At 54.0% G+C, this 23,929-nt stretch overlaps 11 protein-coding genes across 11 annotated transcripts; 4 read left to right on the top strand and 7 right to left on the bottom strand.

Moving 5' to 3' along the window:
* Nucleotides 1-58: 58 nt before the first annotated feature.
* Nucleotides 59-996, bottom strand: CC84DRAFT_1159580 (uncharacterized protein). Its single transcript, XM_018177276.1, has one exon. The coding sequence runs from the start codon at nt 513-515 to the stop codon at nt 255-257; it is 261 nt and encodes an 86-aa protein (XP_018042604.1). The 5' UTR covers nt 516-996; the 3' UTR covers nt 59-254.
* A 338-nt stretch (nt 997-1,334) lies between these two features.
* Nucleotides 1,335-3,834, top strand: CC84DRAFT_1226287 (DNA-binding protein; the record flags this gene model as incomplete). The annotated part of the gene is made up of 6 exons (XM_018183586.1): nt 1,335-1,796; nt 1,872-2,176; nt 2,238-2,727; nt 2,778-3,201; nt 3,250-3,422; nt 3,477-3,834. The coding sequence occupies 6 exons, from the start codon at nt 1,335-1,337 to the stop codon at nt 3,672-3,674; spliced, it is 2,052 nt and encodes a 683-aa protein (XP_018042603.1). The 3' UTR covers nt 3,675-3,834.
* A 1,389-nt stretch (nt 3,835-5,223) lies between these two features.
* CC84DRAFT_1211830 (uncharacterized protein) lies at nt 5,224-8,115 on the top strand (the record flags this gene model as incomplete). Its single annotated transcript, XM_018182405.1, has 2 exons — nt 5,224-6,312; nt 6,490-8,115. 2 exons carry the CDS (start codon nt 5,224-5,226, stop codon nt 8,113-8,115), a joined length of 2,715 nt encoding a protein of 904 aa, XP_018042602.1.
* A 560-nt stretch (nt 8,116-8,675) lies between these two features.
* CC84DRAFT_1201287 (uncharacterized protein) lies at nt 8,676-9,854 on the bottom strand. Its single transcript, XM_018181712.1, has 5 exons — nt 9,807-9,854; nt 9,680-9,756; nt 9,558-9,594; nt 9,169-9,498; nt 8,676-8,915 (listed from the first exon to the last, which is right to left on the bottom strand). Exons 1-5 carry the CDS (start codon nt 9,825-9,827, stop codon nt 8,814-8,816), a joined length of 567 nt encoding a protein of 188 aa, XP_018042601.1. The 5' UTR covers nt 9,828-9,854; the 3' UTR covers nt 8,676-8,813.
* Nucleotides 9,855-9,988: 134 nt separating this feature from the next.
* Nucleotides 9,989-11,948, top strand: CC84DRAFT_1159576 (PLC-like phosphodiesterase). Its single transcript, XM_018177275.1, has 2 exons — nt 9,989-10,782; nt 10,834-11,948. The coding sequence occupies exons 1-2, from the start codon at nt 10,233-10,235 to the stop codon at nt 11,661-11,663; spliced, it is 1,380 nt and encodes a 459-aa protein (XP_018042600.1). The 5' UTR covers nt 9,989-10,232; the 3' UTR covers nt 11,664-11,948.
* CC84DRAFT_91438 (uncharacterized protein) lies at nt 11,849-13,600 on the bottom strand. The gene is made up of 5 exons (XM_018187886.1): nt 13,057-13,600; nt 12,713-12,844; nt 12,504-12,634; nt 12,360-12,459; nt 11,849-12,288 (listed from the first exon to the last, which is right to left on the bottom strand). The coding sequence occupies exons 1-5, from the start codon at nt 13,325-13,327 to the stop codon at nt 12,035-12,037; spliced, it is 888 nt and encodes a 295-aa protein (XP_018042599.1). The 5' UTR covers nt 13,328-13,600; the 3' UTR covers nt 11,849-12,034.
* Nucleotides 13,601-14,306: 706 nt separating this feature from the next.
* CC84DRAFT_1211827 (uncharacterized protein) lies at nt 14,307-14,664 on the top strand (the record flags this gene model as incomplete). The annotated part of the gene is made up of 2 exons (XM_018182404.1): nt 14,307-14,430; nt 14,498-14,664. The coding sequence occupies 2 exons, from the start codon at nt 14,307-14,309 to the stop codon at nt 14,662-14,664; spliced, it is 291 nt and encodes a 96-aa protein (XP_018042598.1).
* A 304-nt stretch (nt 14,665-14,968) lies between these two features.
* CC84DRAFT_1182961 (uncharacterized protein) lies at nt 14,969-15,996 on the bottom strand (the record flags this gene model as incomplete). Its single annotated transcript, XM_018180655.1, has 3 exons — nt 14,969-15,583; nt 15,647-15,742; nt 15,829-15,996. The coding sequence occupies 3 exons, from the start codon at nt 15,994-15,996 to the stop codon at nt 14,969-14,971; spliced, it is 879 nt and encodes a 292-aa protein (XP_018042597.1).
* Nucleotides 15,997-16,458: 462 nt separating this feature from the next.
* Nucleotides 16,459-18,138, bottom strand: CC84DRAFT_1254546 (uncharacterized protein; the record flags this gene model as incomplete). The annotated part of the gene is made up of 1 exon (XM_018184475.1): nt 16,459-18,138. The coding sequence occupies one exon, from the start codon at nt 18,136-18,138 to the stop codon at nt 16,459-16,461; it is 1,680 nt and encodes a 559-aa protein (XP_018042596.1).
* Nucleotides 18,139-18,282: 144 nt separating this feature from the next.
* Nucleotides 18,283-19,007, bottom strand: CC84DRAFT_72453 (uncharacterized protein). Its single transcript, XM_018187187.1, has one exon. It carries the CDS (start codon nt 18,815-18,817, stop codon nt 18,428-18,430), a length of 390 nt encoding a protein of 129 aa, XP_018042595.1. The 5' UTR covers nt 18,818-19,007; the 3' UTR covers nt 18,283-18,427.
* Nucleotides 19,008-20,362: 1,355 nt separating this feature from the next.
* On the bottom strand, nt 20,363-22,207 carry CC84DRAFT_75285 (3-keto-steroid reductase). The gene is made up of 2 exons (XM_018187303.1): nt 21,848-22,207; nt 20,363-21,796 (listed from the first exon to the last, which is right to left on the bottom strand). The coding sequence occupies exons 1-2, from the start codon at nt 21,904-21,906 to the stop codon at nt 20,536-20,538; spliced, it is 1,320 nt and encodes a 439-aa protein (XP_018042594.1). The 5' UTR covers nt 21,907-22,207; the 3' UTR covers nt 20,363-20,535.
* Between the last annotated feature and the right edge of the window lie 1,722 nt (nt 22,208-23,929).

The following is a 23,929-nucleotide window of genomic DNA, read 5'->3' as shown; positions in this document are numbered from 1 at the left end:
GCTCCCGGCCACCAATTTTACGATACACGTTCTATGCCTGTCAACCTGCGCGCGTCATGCTAGAACCTCTATGATAGTATTTCATCGTTTCAACACGCGTTTAATCCCACCCTGGCTATTCGCACGTTATCTATACGCACGTTGCGCTCATTGCCTTTAGCCTGGCAGCACAGTCAACACAGTCAACACATGGCACTTTCCTAGTGCCAACTCTAGACCAAAACACACTTCCCATCCGACAGCAGGTCGCGTCTTCATTGCGCGATTTCGTTGACTCGGGCAGCTTCTTTTCGTGTCATAGACTGCCTCATGTCTCCGAGGCTTCTGTCTCTGTACTGCTCCGGAACGATGCACGGCCTCGGAGCGGCGTGGCGAACTGCATCCTTGTCTGTGCTTGTCTTTGTGTCTTTGCCTCGACTACCGGAAGGTTCGGAACTTTCACGCGGTGGACAACACAACCGCCAGTCCAGTAATGTCAACCCAGACAAAGCAGTACAAAGTGTTGGGCGGGACATCTTGCACGAGCAATATGCGCTAGCTATCTCGAAGTGGCAGCTGTAAATTGCTATCTGCGATCCACCAATCAGGTCCGCTCTTCGAAAATCTACATCTACATCCATCTACTTCTTGTATCTGCTTCATAGACACATATGGGATGTGGTTCCTTGCAACGATAATGATTCTCATCCTCGAGGTTGCCCAAGCGAGGGCCCTAGATCACTTCAATCATGCGCACGTGGTCGTGGAGGCTCTCGAGGTCATAGGCTCATACAGATACCAGTTGGGCAATACCTAGTCAGACGACTAGATTGTTCAAGCCGCAATAAGGTTGAACTGGCGATCGATTTGGAGCCTGTCCATCACAAAATCTGGGACATCCATGAATTGGTGAGCTGTCGCTAGCTGGTCAGATTATAGACTTCTTGGATATGACTTCGAAATGCGCATATTTCACTGTCCAAATCATTCTCGTCGCTCCTCTTGCGTACATCATGCGTTCGAACAAAGAATAAAACTCTTTGTTAGTCTACCGCATCGCATCAGTATCTCGCTGAGAAGTAAAGAAAAATCGAGCCATCTAATTCTCATAATCCAAACAACGATGCTAGCTTATCCTCTTAGGTTGCGCAGCCTGCATAGTAATTTGTGAGTGCTTTCGAGGTGTGATTTCAAAGTCGTCAGTCGCTCCTTCCTCACGCGTGTTGACCACCCTGGGCAGCTGCCGTCCATGCTACATTCAACTCTCTCTTCTTCCTTCCCACACCGACCACCGCCTCGTCTTGCAGATGTAATCGATACTGCTCAGGCAATTCCCCCGCATAACTTCACGTGCGATGCCTTCGGCAGGTGGAGGCACGGTGGTGCGGGCTCGCAAGCGCACTCAAACCCAAGGGAAGCCGCATCCCGCAACCTCAACGAAAGCCAAAGCGACATCTCTAGCCCCAGGTTACAATGACATCAATGTCGAGGGAACACGTTCAAATTCATCCCCGGACCCCCGGTATTCATCGCAGACCGAGACTGCAGTCACCGCTCAACAGTCGTCAGATGTGGTACATACATTTCTATTCAGCGCGGCCAGTACCATCCTTTGGATGAGAGACTTGCTACCAGACGAGTACTTTCGCACAGCATTCTATGCCTCCATCAACAAGCATTGCTCTTACCACGATTTCACGCAAGGCAGTGATGAAGGTGCCGTTGCGCAAGGGAATCGTTCGCGGCCGAAAGGCTATCACCTCCGTGTTCTCAAGAGGAACGTGTCCACGCGTGGCGACCAGATCATCAAGTGGTTGGTAAGGCCCCCTTTCCCTGTGTCACTGTGTCATCTAGCATACATGATACTATATTACGTTGCTAAAATACCCTAGGAAACCGGTGTCTTCGAGGCAATCCAGCGAGGTTACTTGGCCCAACTTCAGATTTGTATATTTGCAGACGAACTTCAACCTACTGAAGTACTTGAAATGTACTGTTTTCATCTGGTGTATCCCGGCTGGACTCAATATGGCAGCAATGTTGTGGACCTGGTGATTCAAGACAGTCAAACGAGAAAGACTGTTACACTCAAAGATGCCCGTGAAGCTCTCAACACGGTGGTCAGAAACATGGTAAGTTTGAACGGTACCATGCCACACCTCCCAGAGCGGTGCTACATGAGTCTCTATCTTGTCTGGTAAGTGTCTCGAATTATAACAATGTGCATCGTCACCCTCACTAATAGCATCCTGCTGCAGGAATGAGCGACGGCCTTCTGGATATCAGCCTCCAGGTTTCCACTCCTCTAATGATCTCAACATCAGCTTTCCAATCTCTGAAGGATGGAAGATGGACACCAGCATTTGCGGCCAAGTCAGGGCATGTTTTCGTACAGTGGATCTCAGCATCGCGTACACGAAAGGTACCACGTTCGATGACGAGGGGGAAGCAATCATAATGCCTCACTTCACGTATGGACAAAGGTTTAGCCGATTGGAACCGTTTACCGTCCAGACTCCTGACCAGCAAGATCGAGACGAGTTTCTGAATGACGATGCTCAAAAGCTACCCACCACTCGCCCCAATTCAGTCGTGGAAAACGATCCAGTCACCTCAATGACCGCAGTCCAGACACGGCATTTGTCTACAAGCCTCCTTGATGGCGAAAAGCATGGCTTACGGCATAAAGAGAGCGATGCTGCTGCTAACACGCAGGATAAAGCGGACCTTTCACGTTTGAAAGGCCTGGTAAGCTTCGACACCCCCTCGTTCGGCTGTGTCTTATTGATATGATCTAGCAACTACTTGAGCCACGTCAGACGCACGACACCCAGTTAGTTCCCCGATCACCTACTATACCTTCGCAACCGACCCAGAGTTCGCCAAAAGAACACCGGAAATCCGGACATACGCGAGCGAGAACGTCACAAGGCTTCAGGTCTTCTGAATCTGTTACCATCAGCTGCGAATGTGGCTCCAAAGAAACGAGCAACGTGGTCCGGTGCCATGGCTGTAATGGTTGGCAGCACGCCCAGTGCTACGCATATGACGGGCTTAATGATATGAGGATGCCAACCGAGCGTATGTGCTATACTTGTCTGCTAGGCGATGCGTCCAATTCCCAATTTACCGAAGTAAAGACACTCACACGAACTCGACAAGTTATTCACTGCATTCGAGTGCGTGGCATGACCTCATCAATTCAGATCACGAACATCTTGGGTGAGTAAAGACGACCACAGGTTTAACAAGTAATGACTTACAGTGCAGGATGCCCACGGTCTGATCTGGCTGAACTGCTTGAAAGCCTGAAGCAGAACAACCTTGTCGTGGTGAAAAATTCGAGGAAGAAGTTTGACCAGGTTTCCCTGGTTTCCACTGAAGCAGCCAAGCAAAAGCTCGCCAATATCTACTTGAACCCGCCAAAAAATCTCAAGGACTTGGTGAGACTATATGGTTTTCCTGTATTGCTATGAATCAGCTGACGAAAGATGTAGGTAGCTGACGCGGCTGCTGATGAACGAGCAATCCAAAGCAACCCTAGACGAAAGCGAAAGGACCATGGATCGCCCGACCGCAATTCTCAGCCCAAGACCCCTCGACTTTCACGCCCCTATTCAAACCTGGCATTTGACAGCAATGCCCTCTATACGCCACCAAACAGCGAAAGCCTCGCTGGTCAACGCAGTCACTGAAGATGGGAGTGAGTACTGGTGCACATAAGGGCCGAAGTCATGGTCGCTGATCTACGGATTGATGTACTCTGGGTCACTGTGTAGAGTCTGCAGGTACCAACGCCAACGAGTGCTATCCCGCATGCTCACCTCCTGACCGGACGCTGTCCGAGCGTTGTATTAATTATCTTAACATAGATAGATGCGCATAATCTCATTTGCTGTTATCGCCTCGGAACAGAGACTGCACGCAAAGGCGGATACTTACAATGCTGTACCACCTGCGACCACACGCGGAAGGAAACAGGCGGGCTATAAACAAGGAATAAGTAATGCGAGGTTGCGATGACGATGGGCGTCTCTACTGGGCGACCTGCAAGTCATGGCGCAAGCGGCGCGATTGTGCAAATCTTGGGTCGTTAGTCCGAGCAAAAAGCAGCGACCAAGGGCACTAGGAGGCCCCATAGTCCTCGACCCAGGACGCTCATGCGGGAAGATGTGATCGATGTGCATTGTGAAGATGTATCGACGCGCCGATCCGGGTCATTGCCTCTGCCAAGCATGTACACATGTGCTGTGCGTGTTGTGACCTGCTGAACACGGCGACGAAGCGACCGGTCACGCGGGACACGGCAGCCCGGCGTGCTGCAGCGGCTTGAAATTTCCCACGGCCAGCACAGCGCGTACGTGCGTTGGAAACGCTGCTGCTCTCCGATGGCGCCTCGTCTGTGTGACAGCTATGTGACAGGGAAACGCAGTCCCATGTCGAAATTGTCTGTCCGGCAACCTCGGCCTGCCACGGGTCGCGAATCAGTGCCAATCGGCGCATCCCACCAGCAAAGTTTGGAAGCTGTCGATAGCGGCCGCTGCGCATGCGGAGGAGCAGCCCGCACAGTCCAGGATGGATGCGAATCTTTCCCGGCAAGCGCCAGTAGTCCTGGAGAGATCCACAAGACGTGCGAGCGCCACCAATGGCGCGCTGCACCGGACCCTAGCGCCTGCATCGTCCCCTGGATCCGCTCCAGGACTGAGCAGCCGAGAGCACGATACCATGAGGGTTAGAGCAAACATCCATCCTGGCCTCCTGATGGCTTTGGCGGCGCTGGGCTACTTTCCATTCTCAATCAGCCTGCACCTGTGCCTCTGGTGCCAGGTCTCTCAAGCCTCTCCTCGAGCATCGCAACCCCATCTCGTACCCTCATTTTCAGGTACGGTCCGCCAAAGTGAGCGCTGAGCACAGAGCAAAAGCCCGTGCCTGAACCGCGTTTTGGTCGCTCGAGGCCCCTCTCGCCTGTTCCTGGTTCCACCGCCTCGCCCCTCTCCAGAAAGCCTATCCCAGAAGAGCTTGCTAGGTGCTCTCATATAGTCCCAGCAACGACCGAACCGATGGCAGCGCAATTGAAGCTTGCCGCCGTCTTCTAAAGCCCCATGCTGTTCTTTACATAGACGATCCGAGACGCCGGAAGGTACCGCGACTCAGTTGCTCCTTTCTTCCCCCCCCCGCTAATTCACATAGTTTTCGGTCAAGCCACCAATTCCTGTGAAGCGACGCGTCCAACATCAACCCATCATGGGTCGCCATCGGGGCCCCAAGTTTTCCTTCCCCATTCCAGGGCGCAAGTCGAGCTCCAAGGTCGACAAGAGCGGCGATGACCTCACCAAGATACCTTCCTTTCCCTCCGTCGCATCACTTCCTTCTGCTTCTGAAAGATCCCTCCGCTACGACGAGTGCTCAAGCATATCTAGCAAGGCCCAGCGCCTACTCGGGACAGCTCCCCCGCCCTTTCGCGCTATGTCTGGGCAATCCTCAGTTCCACCCAGCCCTGGTTACATGAGCATCACGGTCTCAGATACTGTATCGGAATATGACGACAGGGCAGCTTCCATCGCTGGGGAGCACGGTGGATACCGAGTTCCGATACGGCCAGCCTTGTCGAACCGCGCATCGTCCAACCTCATACCTCCAAACATCGCATACGACGACGAGACAAATTACAGCACTGCTAGTAGGCATCTACATCCTACCGCATCGAATTCGACGTTGCGCTCACACTATGATGCCAAGAGTTCCCCCTTAGCAATCTCTCAACAGACGTCCGACTCCGCAGTGCGCGACATGGCTTTACGGAAGGGATATCCTCAAATCAGCTCACACGATCGTGAACATGTTCCCAGTCCGCTGGCGCAGGAGATGGAGGATGGCAGTAGGAGAGATAGCCGTCGAGGCAAGCCAGCCCGGCTTGATCTATCAAAACTCTTCCCTAAACCAAAGGGCCAAGGAGGACACGAATTCGGAGCGACCCTCCTTTCGCCGAACAAGCTGGTAAACTCTCCCACAGCAATGTCGACGGTCTCAGATTACTTCCCTCGACCCATGACCCGCGAACCCACTCCGACCCCGAGAACACCTGCAAAGTTAACCAAACCGCAGCCAAAACAGCAAATACCTGCTCCATCAGCGCCAAAACTGACATCTCCTGTCCGGACACAACAACGCGACGTGTACGACAATGCCAAGATCAACGTCCGACGTCCTCCGCGAGGTGTGCAGCACTGGTTTGACGCGCTGAGTGACGATAGCGACGGAGTGGATGAGGATGCGGGAGATACGACGGCTCCTACGTTGCAGCCAGCAAATCACCCCAGGCAATATCCGGCAGTAAGAAAATCTTCGCGAAATTCTCTCGTGCAGGAAGCCACGACGTCGAGAAACCAACGCACTTCCCAATACCTGGACCCGCGACGAAACCACCATTTCCATGGTCATCAGCATTTCTATGGCAATACTGCAGCTCACCGTGTAAACTCCCAAAGTGAGCTATCCTTACACAGTCAGTCATCACTGGGCACCGTGAAAACGAAGGAGTCAGCCTTCTCAAAAAACAATCTGCAAAACTCAAGCGTCCTTTCGTTTTCCTCATCTGAAGATGAAGGCGAGCACACTCGTCCTTCTAGACGAAAAGTGTCGGTACGAGATAGCATTGATATAGGCGAGGATTCCGGCGAAATCGTAATTGGTCAGGCTCAAGCCTTCGAAGTGCGACCCAATTTCCATTCCAGGAGACCTTCCGCGGGCAAACTAAGCTTGATGTCCACGTCAACGAGTACGGCCACCATAGAGATGATGTACACTCCAGAGCCACCAATCACACCGGTCTACCGAAACTCGTCCAGTAGCAGGCGCGCCAGCCACACGAGACAACCGTCTGTGATCCCCGAAGTTGAAGATCAGCGACCACAGACAGCACGTCTTCGTTCTCAGTCTCCTTCCGCGAGAAGTATACGAACATCTAAAAGCGAACCTAAATCTCACGAAGAGATGCGGAAGTTCATGGCTGTCACACCTGAGGAAGAGGCGCTCCTTGAAGCCTTGCGTAAGAAGCGGCTTGCCATGGCACAACAGAAGCAAGGTTACGAGACGACTTCTAAGCATGAGGAGACCCGTCAACAAACGCCACCGGAGCGCCATCACCAGAAAGGCTCCCAATCCTCAGCATTCTACTCTCGAGAATCTATCTCGAACAGTCCTATACGCATCGTGGAGACGAAGAAGGCTGGTAGGAAGCCCCATGCTCCCGAACCGTTGTCGCTGCTTGCTCCACCCCGCGGACGTATGATCGCCACCCAGGACTTAAACGTTGGCACAAGTATACTCCGCGATAGCTCTTCTTGTGATCCCCGCTCGGAGCGACACAGAGCTGGCTCTGCTCGCCCTACATCCCGCCCAATGCTCTCGCCGCCTGAGTTCTCTCCTCTCGACCTCTTCCCTTCACCAACTCGAACAACGAGTGCGTCATCACCTACCACCACCGACCATCCGTCACCCCTACCTTCTCCTTTAACTCCTCGCTTACGCCATGGCGAAGATGATGTAGACGTAAAAGTCGCAAGCAGTGAGCCTTCTTGGAACGGAGATAGCGATGACGTTGCCGTGATCGAGACCGGCATCATTGACCCGCCACCTGGCAGCATCAAGCCTGAGCAAACGCAAGGCCAACATCAACGTCGTCGGACGGCATCCAGTGGGGCCGAAGTCCCCTTCTCCCTCCCCACAAAGATGCCCTCGACTGAATTCCGCAACCTCACACAAGTCACCGAGAATTTATCACAACTGCAGAACCCATCTGATCCTCCTCTCGATCCTCTACCGAAGTTGCCAAAGAAGAGCTCATTCCGCAATTCATCGCTCACACTCACCACGTCAGGCCTCCCGAAGAGTAGGCACAGCAGCATCGTCTCGAACCGTACTGCCTCTCCCAACCGCTCCGCTTACCCTGACCGTCGGTCAAGTAGACAAGTAAGCCGGGCGGGGAGCATGGCTAGCATGAACAGCATGGCCAGTATCAAGCGGGACAGTGTCGCCGTCGGCACAGCCAGCACACGCTGCAGCGTCAGTGAAGACGTGCTAGCAGCATGGGGTAGCCTGGGTGGTCTGCGTGAATACGACAACGCGCGATGGTAGCCACGCCCTTGCCCCCGACACCACACCACATCAGACATCGCGTCAATCTCCCATCATCCATACAAGCCGAGCTACTGGCTTCCCACGTCTCATCTCGACATCCTTATGACACAACATATTTCCTATCTCGGCATCTTTTCCAGCGGTTTGATACCCCACCATGCGACAGCCTGGTCTGCTTTGTGGTTTGTCTACTTTGTATAAACTTGTAATTAATCTCCCTGCAGACGAGTTTCTTTGGTCAGCACGGTATTGGGTAATCTTCATGAGCGAACGTCTTGAGACGTATAACTTATCGAGGGGTGGGGAATAGGTTGGGATGGGTAGCTAGGTTAGCGTACGAGCGCATAAGTGCGCATAATGCTAGTGACGTTCTACACATGCGTTTTGTGGAATTCCGCTTTGATTTCTGTGGACGACTTTGGTTAGATTTATGAACGCAGCAATACGTCTGACCTTTCAAAATCAGATTTCAGAATCTACGTGTTCATTTAACTGCAGAGAAGGCCATCTTGTCGAGCGAACCTTGGAAGCGCAGACATCACGTCTTGAGTGTTGTTGATTAGGTAGAGACAATGGCAACTGCCTAGAAAAACTGCTGCACAATTGCTCCCTCGAAAAACGAATTTCTAGCCTAAAAGCTGCCTAACCCGCACTAGATATCGCAACAGGTAGAAGTACTACATTTTGTTAAAAAGTCATCGAGCACTTCGTCTCGATATTGCAAGCGTAAGCGGTGCACTCAGACACAACGAGCACTCGACTCTGGCCACACGCTTGTATGTTATCAACGATTGTAACTGTATGCAATGAGTAAAAGTAAGTCAAGTAACAATTTGTAATTGCACACTGAATTGCACACTGAATTGCACACTGACCTGCAAATTCATCGATCCAACCTTTGAGCTGTTAGATTGCCCAGGAGAAGCCTGCTGCCTCAATCTCTTTCACCGGCTAATTCTGCAATCACCTTTGCCTCTCTCCTAGCTTCAATTTCCTACAATTCCTCTTCGTAAGCAATCCCATCTCTTTTATCGTTTCATTGACACTCACATCAATTAACGGCGCCGCAGTCTCATACGCACCGACCAGCATACTCTTGTATCTGAGATCATTGACCAGCCTGTATCTGAAATTTGCAACATCCTCCGGAGAATCCAATTTGACACGCTCGAGTCCCATAAGTCTAAAACTCCGTGTCATATGGATCAGCATCAGCTTAGGGTATTGATCGTAGGCAATTAATGAATGTGCTACAGATGTACGCCAGCCGTATATCGCCGCAGCAATCCATCCGATCGATGAACCTATAGCGAATGCGATGCTGCCGATGGGACCGTAGAACACTGAGGATAGGAATGCTGCCGAGACACCGCAGATGCCCTACCATCGATTGTTACAAAGCCGACCCATGTTGTAATGGCGATGTTGCGAAGACTTACTGCACAAGATGCCCCAAAAGTCATCATGCGAAACATACTGTGCAGGAAGGATGTGTTAGCTTTCATTTACCATTATTTTGAAAGATATTCAATGAATGTTCAGGCTTTGTTGGGGTGCATACAACAACCCTTTACCACTAGGTGTGGTCCAACCACCAACCGCTCGAAGAAGCTGTCCAACAAGGGACGGGGTTTGCTCCTGTTCAGCGTCAATTGACATTTTTTGCTAGTTCTGTCTATCGTGCTCACATCAGCCATGGTAGATGGCATTCCCAAAATGAGGGCAGTAGATGATGATACAAACGAGCAGCAGGGAAGGATGCGATGCTCAGCCAAGGGGTTAGCGAGAACAGTACCTCTTCACGTGACGCTCACGATGTGTTCCAGAATTTCTCTCCAGTTTTCTTTTATTGCCTCTACCTAGACCTGGAGATGGAACCGAGGCGTAGTTTCCGGACGGGGCCGGCATTGCCTCCGCGCCTTCCACGGGCATGCGCTTTGCGTCATTGCGCCTACCTAACGCTGTCGTCACCTCGATTCGATGTACAAGTACAGAATTAACAAAATGCTGCGCTTTCGCCCCGAGGCCTCAAGTCTCCCCGGGAAGCATTATTACAGGAGTTGCTCATTCCTCCTCGAGCGCGAGGCCTGCCATTCGTTCTGATCTCTTTGACAATGCCTCTCTCGATCATATCCCTGCTGTCGTTCTTCCTCGCTGCGCAACCCGTATTCGCGCAGGATGCATCCTCCTCAGAAGACCTAGCCTCGCCGACACCTATATCGAGATCTAGGGTGACTTCATCATCAATCAGCACAGCTTCCGTATCTGTCGCGACTCCGTCAGGTCCACAGACTGTTGTACTGGACTATGGGAGCGTATTGGTAACAAGCATCGTGGGAGGCTCAGTTGTCGGAGGACCAAGAAACGACTCAACCGCTGCTCCGTCTTCGGCCTCGGCTTCTCCCTCGTCGCAGTCTACATCCTCCGGTTCGCTCGTTGCCATTACTGGTACTAATGGCAACTCGAACGCTACCGCAACTGCCGGGTCGCGACCTAGACCATCGAACACACGCCCTTGCAACGGGCATGCGGAATTGTGCAATCGGAAGCTGAGTAATGTCACGATGGTGGTAGCACACAACAGCCCCTTCGTGGTTCCTCACAACGCAGCTAGTAATCAGGTCTATCCAGTGCTTAATCAGCTCGAGGATGGCATTCGTGGCTGTAGGTCGATCCTCATCTCCGCATTGAGGCTGTAGCTAATCAGTATTCCAGTGCAATTTGAAACTCATTATCCGAACGCCACAGCTGGGCTCAGTCTCTGCCACACATCTTGCGACCTGCTCGATGCAGGTACCCTCGAATCGTACCTGACCACAGTCCGAGGATGGCTTGATACACATCCTTACGAAGTCATTGCGATCATCATGGGCAACGACAACCGTGTGCCTCCAGCCACTTACATAGAACCATTCCAAAACGCCGGGATGCTTCAGTATCTATATACTCCGCCTAAACCCAACGCAACTTTGGAGGATTGGCCCACGCTTGCGCAAATGATCCTCCTCAACAAGAGAGTCGTCGTCATGCTTGACTATCTCGCGAATCAGACTGAAGTACCATGGCTCCTCGACGAGTTCAGCTACCAATGGGAGACTCCCTTCTCTCCCACCGACCCTGCCTTCCCTTGTACCGCACAGCGCCCATCAAACCAGGACGATGAAGTTTCCAGGAACAAGATGTACATGGCAAACCACAACCTTAACATTGACGTGGAGCTCCTTGGACAAAGCATCCTCATCCCAGCGTATACCCTCCTTGACGAAATCAATGCCGTGTCTGGAAATGGTAGCTTGGGTCGGAACGTGGACAATTGCACCGCTATGTGGGGTCGCCCTCCCAACTGGCTGCTCGTCGATTATTACAACTTTGGAAACTTCAACGGCTCAGTCTTTCAGGCTGCTGCGGATGCGAACGGCGTATCTTACAATAGGAATGACTGCTGTGGTTCTGCTGTCGCCAGCGCCGCTGCAGATACTGATATCCACAAGCTTGCCGTCTCCGTCTTCGCGGCTATTCTTTCAGGGTGCTTGCTGATGTTCTAAGCCCGCAAGAGTGATTGCATGGGTTTCTGCTCTCAGGTGGTATTTTTCTTCTGTACGAATTAGAGGCATGGCAACTTGCTTTCTTCCTGGGTTATGGATTCAAAACTGATTTCAAGCGTTCAAGCATGCGATTTAATTCTGGTTTCTGAGTTTTGGGTCGATATGCATAGAGCGTTCGAGCATGCCTGGAATTGTACTGAGAACACACATGTCTGCTTGTCACGAGCGTAAATCCTACCAACATCCTGCCATTGCACTCTACTCCAATGATGCGATGCCAAACACATGATTGACCAACATAAGATGACGAATGACCTGGCCTCACGTTCTATATGTTTGGAACACCTTCCGAAGCCGAGCTTCCTTACGGCTTACGGAACCTCCGCCCACACCCTGCCCCCCTCCTTTGGTGGCTCCAAGAAGTCAACCGGCGTATCCTCCGCCGCAGGCAGCTGATTCTCTTCCGCCCACGCCCGTACAGCCTCAAAGTTCCTACACATGTGCACCGTGTTGAAATCTACGAACGGCGTAGGCGACTTGCCCTCGGGCTGGTACCACACCTGCCCGAGCACGCCGACGTCGACCGTGCACATGAGCTGCTGACGGAGAATGTCGAGACAATGTGCTTCGTGGGGATGTCAGATGCCGCGATCGAAGAACAATACAAGTGGGAAGGAGGGAAGTGGGAACGCTTACTGACGTGATATTTCAGAATCTCCTTGTCATTGGAGAACGGTCCGAGCCCCTGGGCCTGGTAATACGCAAAGTTCCACGCCAGGGACTTCCTTAGGAGATTCTTGGTTCCGTCAGCCAGACACGGGAGCCAGGAAGCGCACTTACAAGACAGTGCAGGTGATGCATACCCTCCACGTGTGCTGGGTAGCCGCCGCCGTATTTCTGCTTGATCTGGACTTGATCGGGCGCGAGGCCGGATTTTGCGGCGAGGTCGAGGGGAATGCGCGCTGCGGAGTCTGGGTGGGTGTGTTAGTGTTAGAGGAATAGTGACGGGGGAAGCAGAGGGAGGGAGGGAGGGAAGGAGGGAGGAATACAATCTGCACCGAGGGACTTCCAGGCTGCGTCTACTTCTGGGCCCGCGTCTGAGCGGAAGGGGTTTGAGGAAAGAAGAGAGCCATTGAAGCGGAGGGTGGTGAAGTGGATGTCGATGTTGTCTACAATAGGTGCTGTGCGGTGTCAGTGTTGTATCATGAGTTTGAGTTGCAAGGCCCGGTTCGTGTGCCTGGGATACAGAGTACTTCGCCGGGATTTGGGTACCACATTGCTCAGCCTGGGGTAGCATGAAGTACCAGAACCTCGACGATGTACTGTATGCAATCAATGGATCTCATAAGATCTTTTGCGTCGAGCTTGCCTGTGGAAGGGAGGAGAAGCTCACAATACTGAGACGTGTGCCGGATACTGAACGCGTCCGCATCTCGACGCGCCGTGTTGCCAATCCACGCTCCGAGTATCACGGACAAGCAAGACGTCGCCACAAGGCACAGTGCAAACAGGCGCCACGAAGGCCCTCGTCGTACAAGCGGCTGGGCTGCTAAAGAAAGCAGACTCTCCCTATCCGCATCGTCGTCCCCATCTTTGTCGGCAAGCGGCTTGAACCCACGATTCTTCTTCGACAAAAAGTCCCACATCGCAGTTTGAGCAGACATCGACCGCAGACCAGAGCGCAGAGTACCAGATGAGTTTCTGGCCGTCGACAACAAAGCCTGGTGCTAGTCATGCTCATACGACTTCGCCGACGCTCTTCAGCTCAGCTCGCTCGTCAAGCATTCCCTCACAGACGTCCACAGAGAGATACGCTCAGCTACACAGCGCCGTCGTGGACGCCGTTTCTTTTGCTCGCGAAGCATCCATTCACAGGTGGGTGTGGCGCATAGGGCTGAAGTCCAGGCCTGGTGCGGGGGCACCAACGGCTGTGGCGATGTGACGTGCTCCCAGCACTTCTGGTAGAAGCGGATCGACTATGAGTTTGGGGAGACACAAGGCTGGGTTTTGGCAGCGCAACCATGCAAGTGTTGCTGTTGCGATGGAGTGAAGAATCCCCACAGCTAGAAGAAGCCATGGTGCGCCATGTCGAGTACTGCCATCCTCAACTATCGAAGTAGTACAGCAACACCCGCTACCATGTAGAATATCTGTTAACAACAAATAACTACATCGTGGGAAGACGCGCCAGCGCTACGCTTTGAGCAAGCAATGCGATCTCCTGATCATCCCACCCGCACCGCGCCAACACCACGAAGCTACCACTCCCCTCAACCCGTCTCCCGTCTCCCATCCAATGAAGGCATACACGATCTCGTATATGCGTCTCCCCCATCTTCAGCTCCCAGCTCGGCTTCTTCCGAGCATCTCTTAGTAGCCTTGGCTGTCTGCTCGCCGATGCCAGCGCGTTCGCTCGAAGTTACCACTTTCTCTCTGGAGCCTGGGCGCCGTCGAAAAGGTAATATGGTGATTGGGTCTGGATTGGAAGGGACGGGACGCTGGACACGGGCGCGGCTGTGATATAAGTACTTGGTCGTCTCCTGTACCTTGTAAGTACAACCCTCCGTGAGATCTCAACACATCTTGCAGTATCAAGACTCAACCCACAGCCTTCCCAGCCCGTCGAAGAACAGTCTGCCCAAGATGAAGCTCTCCGCAACCCTCCTCCTCACCCTGACAACCTCCGTCCTCGCCGCTCCCGTAGCCCAGTCTTCCTACAGTGAGTACGGCTCATACTCCAACGTCCCCGCCCCGGCCGGCGGCTACGGTACTTGACCCTGGTGTCTAAATTACCTGTTTTGACCATCCCTCTGACTACATATCCCTCCCTCCAGGCTCCTACGGCGACTACAAAGGCGTTGCAGCTCCACCGGTCGAGAACCCCCCGGCGCCGGCTGCGGGCTATGGCGACTATAGCAATGTGCCGGCGCCGGCGGGTGGGTATGGTAGTTATGGGACGTACAAGCGGGGTGCGGAGAAGCAAGAAGAGGTGAAGGTATGAGGAGTGGGCGGGTGGTTGTTTGCTGCTGGAGGTATGGTTGGCAGGGGTGGGTTTAATGGGAGGGAGGTGTAGGGTCGTTGAGTGGTACGTCAAGGAAGGTGTGGGTGGACTCGTACTGCGCCTTGTAGCGTTGCAGTCAGCCTGGTGTACACGAAGTTCAGGATGACGTATCTGTGGCTCTCCCGCTCCTTCTGTCTCCTTGCAGGTGTTCGTCCGAATGATCTTCATAGGTTGTTATACAATCATCTTATCCATATCGCGGGCCTATGCATGCTGGTCCCTAACTGCTCCCGCAGCCAGCTCCTTATCCCCTCCCCCGGAACTGCTCAGCAACCATATCGCCCAGCGTCCGCCTCTGCCTCGCCTGCCCCCCTTGTGTCTCTCCAGCGAGTATACCCGTGGCCAGCCCGCCTCCAGCACCCTCCCTCTCCCTCTCCGCATCCAACCTCGCTCTCAGCCCCTCAAAACCCCTCTTCTTCTCTTCGCCGACCATCCACCCCGGTACACGCCAGCTACTCGCATACGGCAGCACGTCGCGCCTGTACGCCGTGCCGATTGCCCACCCGACGGCAGCCCCCAGCAAAGAGCCCGGGAACTGCGATAGCGCGAGCTGCAGCGGTGGGAGGTATGTTGTCGCCTTTGAAGTGAAGGTGATGGATTTCGCCCAGATGCTTGTGGCTGTCTGCGCAGCGTTCGGCGATGAGGGTGATGTGGCGGGCGGTGTGGAGGAGTAGGGTGCGATTTTGTAGCGATATGTGTAGGGTATTGCGGCGTAGTAGTTTGCGAGGAGAGCGAAGATGATCGGGGTCGGGCCGGCGGGGAGGAAGTTGAGGCGGCCGAAGGTGAGCGGGCGGAGGAGGAAGGTGAGAATGAGCGGGGGGAGGAGGGTTGTGTAGGGGAGAGTTGCGAGGAGGAAGGACTGCGGGGGGACGTCAGTATGCGCGTCGCCTGCAAGCAGCTAGAAGCATGGGAATGTACGTACGGCGAACTTGCGGCTACCCCAAAGTCGCTCGATGACGCGCAGGTTGTAGAGGCTGACCGCTGCAAACAACACCTCGGTGGAGTTGGTGAAGCATATCTGCAGCTCTCGTTAGCTCTCCGACCGAGACGTAACCTAGTGCTCTTCGCGGCCCAGAACAAGCTCATGCACACCCTGCAACGTACCTGCCATGTCAAGAACCTCCAAAACTGGCCATACTTCCATATGTGCGGCACCACCTGGATATGTATGTAGTACCGCGTGTCGGTCAAACTCGCAACCAGGGCGCCGATGACGACGCCGAAGACGAGGAACTGCGACACAGGCGCATTCGTAAAGCCAGACGTGATCATGGTGACCGTGCTCGTGCTTTCATGACGGGGCGCAGCCTAAGAAGGGAGGGAGGTGTTCGGATGAGAAACGCGGCAGACGACGTGGGGTGCTATTGTCGGAGGCGCCCTCGGAGGTGCCACAGCGGAGCGGAGCTTTGTGCAATGTGGCATGGACTCAAGAGAAGCACGTGCGGAGTGTCATAACGGATTGACTTGAAGCGGGGCGCAACGATGAACGGCAATCCTCGCTGGTGAATTGTCAAATATTTGCATTTCGAAAAGCCGTCGTACGCAACAGTTGCGCATGCAGCGGGTCCAATTGCACTCGCTTGTCCCTGTGATATCCTATATTCCATGTCCTTGCGGAGCGCATCTCTTCCTATAACACCGCATCCAAACCCCCCTCAACCATACCGAACGCCCAAACAAAAATCAAAATGGAAAGTACAAAATGAAGAAGAGGGCTCTGCATGAAACACGAGTCTACCGACGCCAGCCCAATGACCGCGCCTTCTCGACGAACGCATCCTCATCCTCGGCAGGATTGAACAGGAAGTTTGCCTCCGTATACGAACCCCCCCGTTGGCCACTCCTAGCCCCAGCACCCGGTGCATCTGCGCGGTTATTGGTACCCCAAGCGCTTATCTGATTGTACCAAGGGCTGCGATAATCCGCCAGTAGCTCTGTGGTTCGATCGTCAGACGCAACGGAAGATGGGACCTCCCATGTCGTTTCCGTACCTGCGTCCGTTTGGTCCTCGGGCTTGTACTGCGTCCTGAGCTGTTCAACCGAGTACGAGGTATGTGCAGTGCGACTGCTGTGACGTGCAGGGGCAACTGGTACTTCCGGCCCACGTGACTGCTTGCTCTTGCTGGCTAGAGGGCTGCTCGCGGTGCTTGACCTCTGTGAGTGTGGCCGAGCGTGCCGCGATGTGTCTAAGCTCAAGCCGTTCTGAACTTGTACTCGTAGACTGCCGGTAGGTGTCTGAGGTGCGCTTCCGGATTGAGGAAGTAGAGAATACGGGTCGTATGCCAAAGCGGGAGACAACGTTGTTCGCAGAGACCCTACTCGCCGGGGTGTGCGATGTGGTTCTGGGGCAACTGGTTGCTGCCGGTACGCTTCTGGGATCTGTGGAACTTGCGGCATAGGTTCTGTCTTCTTCTTCTGCGACCTCAAAGAGGCATTCGATAACCGTCTCGAAAGATCCTTAGTCGATCGTTGCGTTTCTTTCTTCATGTTGATGAACTTCTTTGCCCGATCGGAAACGAAGACCATGGACTCCTGGCTCGGCTTTGCATGCGGCGAGGCAGGCATGCTGTAGTAGTCGGAGTCGTTGTAGCTCGTCGAAGGGCGAGAGTCATCGATCGAGTGGACGTGGGTAGGGTCATCCGATCGCTCGTTTGCATTCAGAGGAGCTTCCATATCTTGTCTGGCATCGATTTGTGCCTTTTCCGCTTGTGCCTTCAGCTGTGCAATCTCCTCCACCATGGCAGCTTTCTCCGTCTCCAAGCCGAGAATGAGCCCCGCGGCTTCCTCCAAAGCCTCCTCCCTCTTTCCCATTTCCGCCACAGTCTCCTCCGAGATCTTCGTAATCTCCTGGTTCTCTTCGCGAAGATCAGCCATTTCGTTGTCCATCGCTTGCATTCTAAGTGAGAGCTTGTTGTTCACATCTCGTAAGTCCGCAACCTGGGCTACGTAGGGCTCTAGTTCCTTGATACGCTCCTTGTACTCATCAGCTTCGTCTTGGAGCTTGTTGTGTTGATCACCCAGGGCCTGGAGCCGTAGCTTCAGGTCCATCTGGACCTTCCTGAGGGACTCGTTCTCCGTCTGCAGTTCGCGCTGGGTGTGCATTCGTGGTAAAGCGCCATCGCTTGGTCGCCTGGGCCGGCGCACAGGGGTTGCCTTCGTGGTATCTTCCTCATCCTTTGCATTGTCCAGCCACGGATCGGATGCGACGTTCTTGAGCGTCTGAGGCTGTGCACATCTTGATTCGGTGGGCGTCGGAGTAGGTGTCACATGCGCAGCCCGTTTCGCTTCCAGCGCATGCCGAAGAAGTTCAGACTTGGGCTCAGCAAATGAATCGGTGCGGATACGTGACGGAGGCGTGGCGACGGGCGTGTGTGGCAGGCTGGCTCGCCCAGGTGGGCGATTCGGTGTGCTCATTACGTGAGATGTCTTGATTATACTTTGTGGTATTATACGGCGCCCCCGGTGAGACTGCTTATAACTTGTCTCGCAATGGGCAGGCTTTGTGTCGAACAAGGTCTTTGTCCCAGAATAGTAGGATCCCACGTCGGCGGGCTGCTCCACTACACTCCCGTACAATATGTAGGGTCGTGCGAATGGGGTGGGTCAAGAAGGTAAAGTTGAGCAGCCTAGTCTAGGCCGCGCAACGCGGCAGGTAAAAGGAGCGTCGTGGGTGGGCGGTATAGACGCGTTGAAGTTGCGGCTCTCACGAGCAGTAGTGCGCCGTGGTTCGAGTGTCCGTGGCGGAGGCGTGTGCGAAGTGAGGCGGAAAGTCGCTGGACAAAGGCTCGGAAGAATCGTCTTTCGGTTCCATATCGTGCTTGGGTGGCGGCCGCAGTGAAAGGTGGGCGCAAAGATGATCCGGTGGGAAGACGGTCTTGGTGAAAGTGAACCGCTTCGCTCTCATTCCATGTTCCTGTAGCAATAGTGGTGGTAGCAACGCCTCAACAACGGTTTCCCACCCAAAGAATGCTGCGCGACCGCCCACAACCCTGCGACAAAGAATGCGACGATGCGGCGTAGAGGATGGGTCTCGCAAGGGAACTGGAGGGCACGGAATCCTGGGGCACACTTGCTCTGGCCGCAGGCTGGCCATGATTACGGGCGCCTGGTGCAGCTAGCGGCACGCCATCGAAGAAGCCGCGACCCGCGACAACGGTTCCTCAGGGCCCGCGACCCCTTTTGTGGCGGCAAGCAGATGCTATTGGTCCCGACAGCGTGATTTGCTGGGGTTGCCGCATGCGACCCCGGACAGCTGTGCTCATCACCTTCGTCACGCCTAGCCTTGAGCCTCGACGAGCATGAGAACGAGAGATAGCCGTGATTGTGAGCCTCTGGGCGCATTGATGCCCGTCCATGCTGGCGTTGGGTGCCAATTCTATCAAGTCTATCAAGAAAAGCAACGATGAGACATAGCCTTGGGCGCCGTCGCGCTTGGTGCCCGGCGGGCCGATACGCTGTCTCCTCGTGCCGTTCTCTAGACGGCTAGTGCAAGGCGATCATCTCTTCTACGAAAACGCAGCGGAGGAGCATTGTTCCAGAACTCAAATACAAGATTGTTGGTTAAGCAATGGGATGTGGGAAGGGCGTCCGTCAAGCTCTGAACGGTGCATCGCCATCTAGCTGCGTTAGAGATCTTCGCCAGCTTCGGATCGCCTTCGTGCATCTCCACCGGTGCGAATCCCGAGGCATCCAGCGACGGGTGGCACAGCTCTCGCCCCCACTGGTCTGCCAAACAAACAAGTACCATCGACCCAAAGAGTAAACTGGCTGAGTGTCTTCCCCGCATTGGCGAGAATCTTGTTGATAGTTTCCGTGTGGCGTTGTTGAAAACATCAACTCTATCGTGGTGCAACATCAGCGAACGAGACCGTGGTCCACAGTTGGTGACAGTAAAAGCTGGACTTTCTGTCGCTATGAAACTTTGAGATAGACTACGAAATTATGCTTTTACAACCGCATCGTACGGTGAGGATAAGGTTTTCAAGAGTCCAGTTTTTGGCGGCAGCCACTCTGGTCCAGGACTGATCTTGACTACCAATGCAACGTTGAATGGACACCTTTTGACGTGCAATCGGCAATACAAAAAGCTCACGATGAAGCAGTGAATCTAAAAGATGTCTAGTGTGAAACCCAGGAAGTCTAGAACACGGTAGCTCTCACATGGGTTTTCTTCGTTATGGTCTTAGGAAGCTGTGTGGTTTGTATATGAAATATGCAGACCCCAGAGCTCTGACAACTCAATGTAACAGTCACTACAGGATTGCTAACAGCCTAAGAAGCGTGCCCCGATTAGGTGTTTGCCTGAAAAAGAGGAAACGAAGTGCGAATCCAAGCAGGCTAGATCCCACACACATTAACATGTATACCCGTCCTCACGTCACTGACCTCAAAGCCATACGCCGACTGCCGTGCAACCTCATGTATCATCAACATACAACCTCCCGGCAGCTGAGTCCCCGCGCTTAACCGAACATCACACAAGGCGGGGTCCTCCCCCGTATCACCATACCAGCAACACCCTGAAACACTCCCTCCTCGGACAGCCTCTGTGCGACGTTGAACCAGCGGTGCCTCCCGCCTGCACATACCCGTAGCGGTGAAGAATGGTATTACAAGCACTAAATCTATCTGTAACTGCGCAGCCGATCGCACCGCATCCCCAGCTGCTGGGTCTGACGTAGGGTTCCCGTGCCCGGGTTTTGGTGGTCACAAGGAAAGGACCACTGCGGTGCCACTTGTAGAACGTAGTATGGAGCATCCATCCCGCGGCGGTTGAAACAAACCGGACAACATGACATAAGATGACACGGCCTAGTCCATGCGGACCCCCACGCCGGCCTCGTCCAGCCGCCTCTCCCAGTCCACTCTCATCCGCTCCAGCTCTGCCCAGCACTGCTCCCCGTCGTGCACAAACTTCTCTTTCGACTGCGGTGTCAAAGCCTTTGCGTACGGACTGCGCCCGAACTTGCGTGGTGCCTCCCCAATCTTGCCGCCCCATCCCCAGCCCTCGATCTCCGTCCTTTCCACACGCTCATTGCCCCACACGTCGATCGCACTGCCCCACTTGCCCACCCCCTCCCGCTGCTCCATTGTGTCCAGCGTGCTCTGCTTCGCAAGCGCCAGCCAGACCGCGGCCACGGCGCCCTTATCCGCGGTCACAACGTGCCATTGACTGCCCAGCCAGCGGCTGATGTAGCACACCAGTCTCCATGCGTAGTCGAGGACGAAGAAGAGCGGCATGATGGGCGTGTGTGTGATGCCCGGGTGGGAGAGGTAAATGCGGGGCCTGATGGTCTTTTCGGAGGGTTGCTCGTAGTCAAGGTATTTGGTGACGTGGGTTTGGGTTGAGGGCAGGACGGAGGTCACCGCCATAAGATCGGTCAGTCGCTTCGACGACTCATATGCTTCTGTCTGCGTTATGCATTGTATGTCCTCCACGTTGAACGAGTGCTCGTAGGCCTCAAGACTGCTCGTCCAGACCAGCCTGCCCGGTGCGTGCTCGCTCTGGGATCGTTTCGCTAGCAGCGGTGCGAGGTAGTGGCCTAGCAGGTAGTGTCCGAAGAAGTTGGCGCAGAAGACCTCGCCCAAGGGTGGCTCTTCCCTCTTGCTACCGTCTGCTGCCGGTGGGAGCTGCGGCTTTGTGGTCCAGCCCACGGCGGAGAGCTTGAAGGTTGGCCACGTCGTGCTCGTCTTCCAGCTTGTGAGGATTGTCTTGAAGGCCAGCGGCCAATCTATTCCCGTCCATCCACCTATTCCCGCATTGCATATGACCACGTCGAGCTTCGGCACCGTGTCGCGCAGCCTCTTGCCAAGCGTCTGCACAGAAACCAGGCTCAGGAGGTCAAGCCTCTCTTGCCGCAGGAATACGCGTTGCTGCAGCACCTGCGACACGCCCGGTAGCTTCTTCTCTGCCTTGTGACATGCTTTACGCAGCTGCTCTTGCAAGGCCTTGATTGTCGCGTCGCCCTTGCGTTGGTCGCGTGTTGTGATTATAAGAACGAGGGCTTCGTCCTGGGGCCGGGTTTGCAAAAATTCGTCGATCAGGCGGGCACCGATTCCGAGGCCGAGACCGCTGCAATGATGTCAATTGGTGGCGGGACCGTAATCAGCAAAACCAGCTTACCTGTTGGCGCCCGTGACCAGGACGTAGAAGGCATTGTCGGGCGTTGGAATATCGGACATGGTGCGGACTGGAGGGGGAAGAAAGTCGGTCGTTCGTTGGCCCACTTGCCGCACGCGAACACGCTCGCGCAGGACCACGTGGTGCAGACCCCGTTGCCCAACATGACTGCAACGCCTTGAGAATAAGGGTATTGACAACGACCCAATTGTTCCAACCCTAGTTGTAGGGATCGGAGTTTCTCGCTGTGTAAACTATCCAGCTACTGAGGTCAATACCAGAACCGCCAATCAGCATGCGAGACCCTTGGAGAGACTGAACTTTTGGATGCAGTTTCGGTCCACCATAATGAGAACTATCGTACAAGACGAAACATTTCAGATGCGGCCAGATCATCTCGCTTCCCTGTCATCCACGGGTCGCTTAGCATTCTGATTCATCTTGTCAGCCACACACCATCGGTGCAATCCCACCGAGAAGGCAGACACTCCAAAACAGTGATTACATCCATGAAACTCTGTCTCTTCAAGATATCCGAGGCACAAGGCAAGTAGCCACGGCTCGTTAGGATTCCTCAAAGCACACCAGCACTACCAGCAACTGAATGCGGATGCACGGAGGGGTGCATCACTGGGTGATCCTAGATAACAGGACCGCACGACCCATCATTTAGGCACGCGCTTGTGAGTCCGCTCAAATATATCCAATTGGAACAATTCCGAAGACCGTCTGGTAAATTTTCCAGCATTCCAGCTAGTCGTGAGCACATTTGCTTGATTCATTGACGCGCAGAATAATCCATAGGGCTTGACGTTGAGAAGGGCCGATTGTGAACGTCGGTCATACTCCAGCACGAGACCGAACTGGAAGCAGGGAGATCTGTAAGTCAGTATGGTTCGAGGTCCCGGGGTCAGGGTACATATCGTTAACCCAGATGTCGAGCCACATGCACAGGGCTGAAAATTGCGCGGATATGCGGACGTTGAACCTTGGGGATGGCGGGTTGTTTCATGCTTCGACCGGAGGGTCCTCCGCAACCCACAATGCGTTGTATTGTGCATGCTGATGTGTTGAAACAATAACAGTAGTCCCGAGTAATATCCCGCATTGCCTTTCAGCTCTCCACGATGTCTAGACAAACTCTCGGAAGGAGCTGCGCAAATCGATCCTTACCATATTGTCCCTAGAAGAGCATGTCCACGTAATCTCGAGGGCGACCAAGAAAATCCAAGGTGGCTAAAAGTTGGAGTATACAGACCACAAGAACAAGATATGTGAGGGGTTTAGTAGTGATCCATAGGCTTCCAATACCTAGGCCGGTAGTTTCCGGCTTCTGAATACTCGGCTCAAAGTTAGATGTGTAGCAAGATCAAGCCGGACCATTTAAGTGCAGCTATCGGTCCGCTGTAGATGACAGTTCTCGGCCCGAGCCGTGGCCCTCCTCGTGATCATGCAACCATCAAGTTCCGTCAACGAGCCTGTCGCCATCCTTCGCCTTCCCTCAACTGGACGCCGATAAGCCACACCTTACCTACTCGCCAACCAGCCGTCTTCAAACCGGGTAAAGGTCGTAGTATGATACATATATCACCCAAGCTATGCCGATGCATGCAAGATGAAATTGCCGGCGCAATCGAGCAGTAGTATCAAGCAGGCGCGAGGCACCTGTATGGGCGGAAGGAGCTTGGGACTGGTTTGAGAACGCGTCTCCAAACATGAGTGGGTCGTCGGATCTGCGTGTGATCCTTGTCGCAGGCCGGAACGGCCAATTGACCCTTGCAAATGGTAACCGAGACCTTGAGTCTGGTCGATCTTTAACGTCGGCTTCGCATGGCTTTACGGTAAGCGCGTGCTGCGCACGTTGCCTCGTAAGATTTTCTGTTTGGGCCTATTCCGTAGCCAAATATGTGGTCGAATTGCTCATTGTCCTCCAGCGCGCAGCACCATGCCCAGATGATCAGAAAAACTAGGCTATAGCCCTACAGACAACTGAATGGCCTGTTTACCGACGCTGTGGAGCTGATCAATGGACTCGTGACAACGCTGGATTAGACGGTCATCGCTGGTGATGCGGTGAACATGTTG

The sequence above is a fragment of the Paraphaeosphaeria sporulosa genome (assembly GCF_001642045.1).
Source record: "Paraphaeosphaeria sporulosa strain AP3s5-JAC2a unplaced genomic scaffold CC84scaffold_1, whole genome shotgun sequence".
Lineage (NCBI taxonomy): Eukaryota > Fungi > Ascomycota > Dothideomycetes > Pleosporales > Didymosphaeriaceae > Paraphaeosphaeria > Paraphaeosphaeria sporulosa.
Note: the sequence above shows the minus strand (reverse complement) of the source record. Positions and strands in the feature narration are given on the sequence as shown.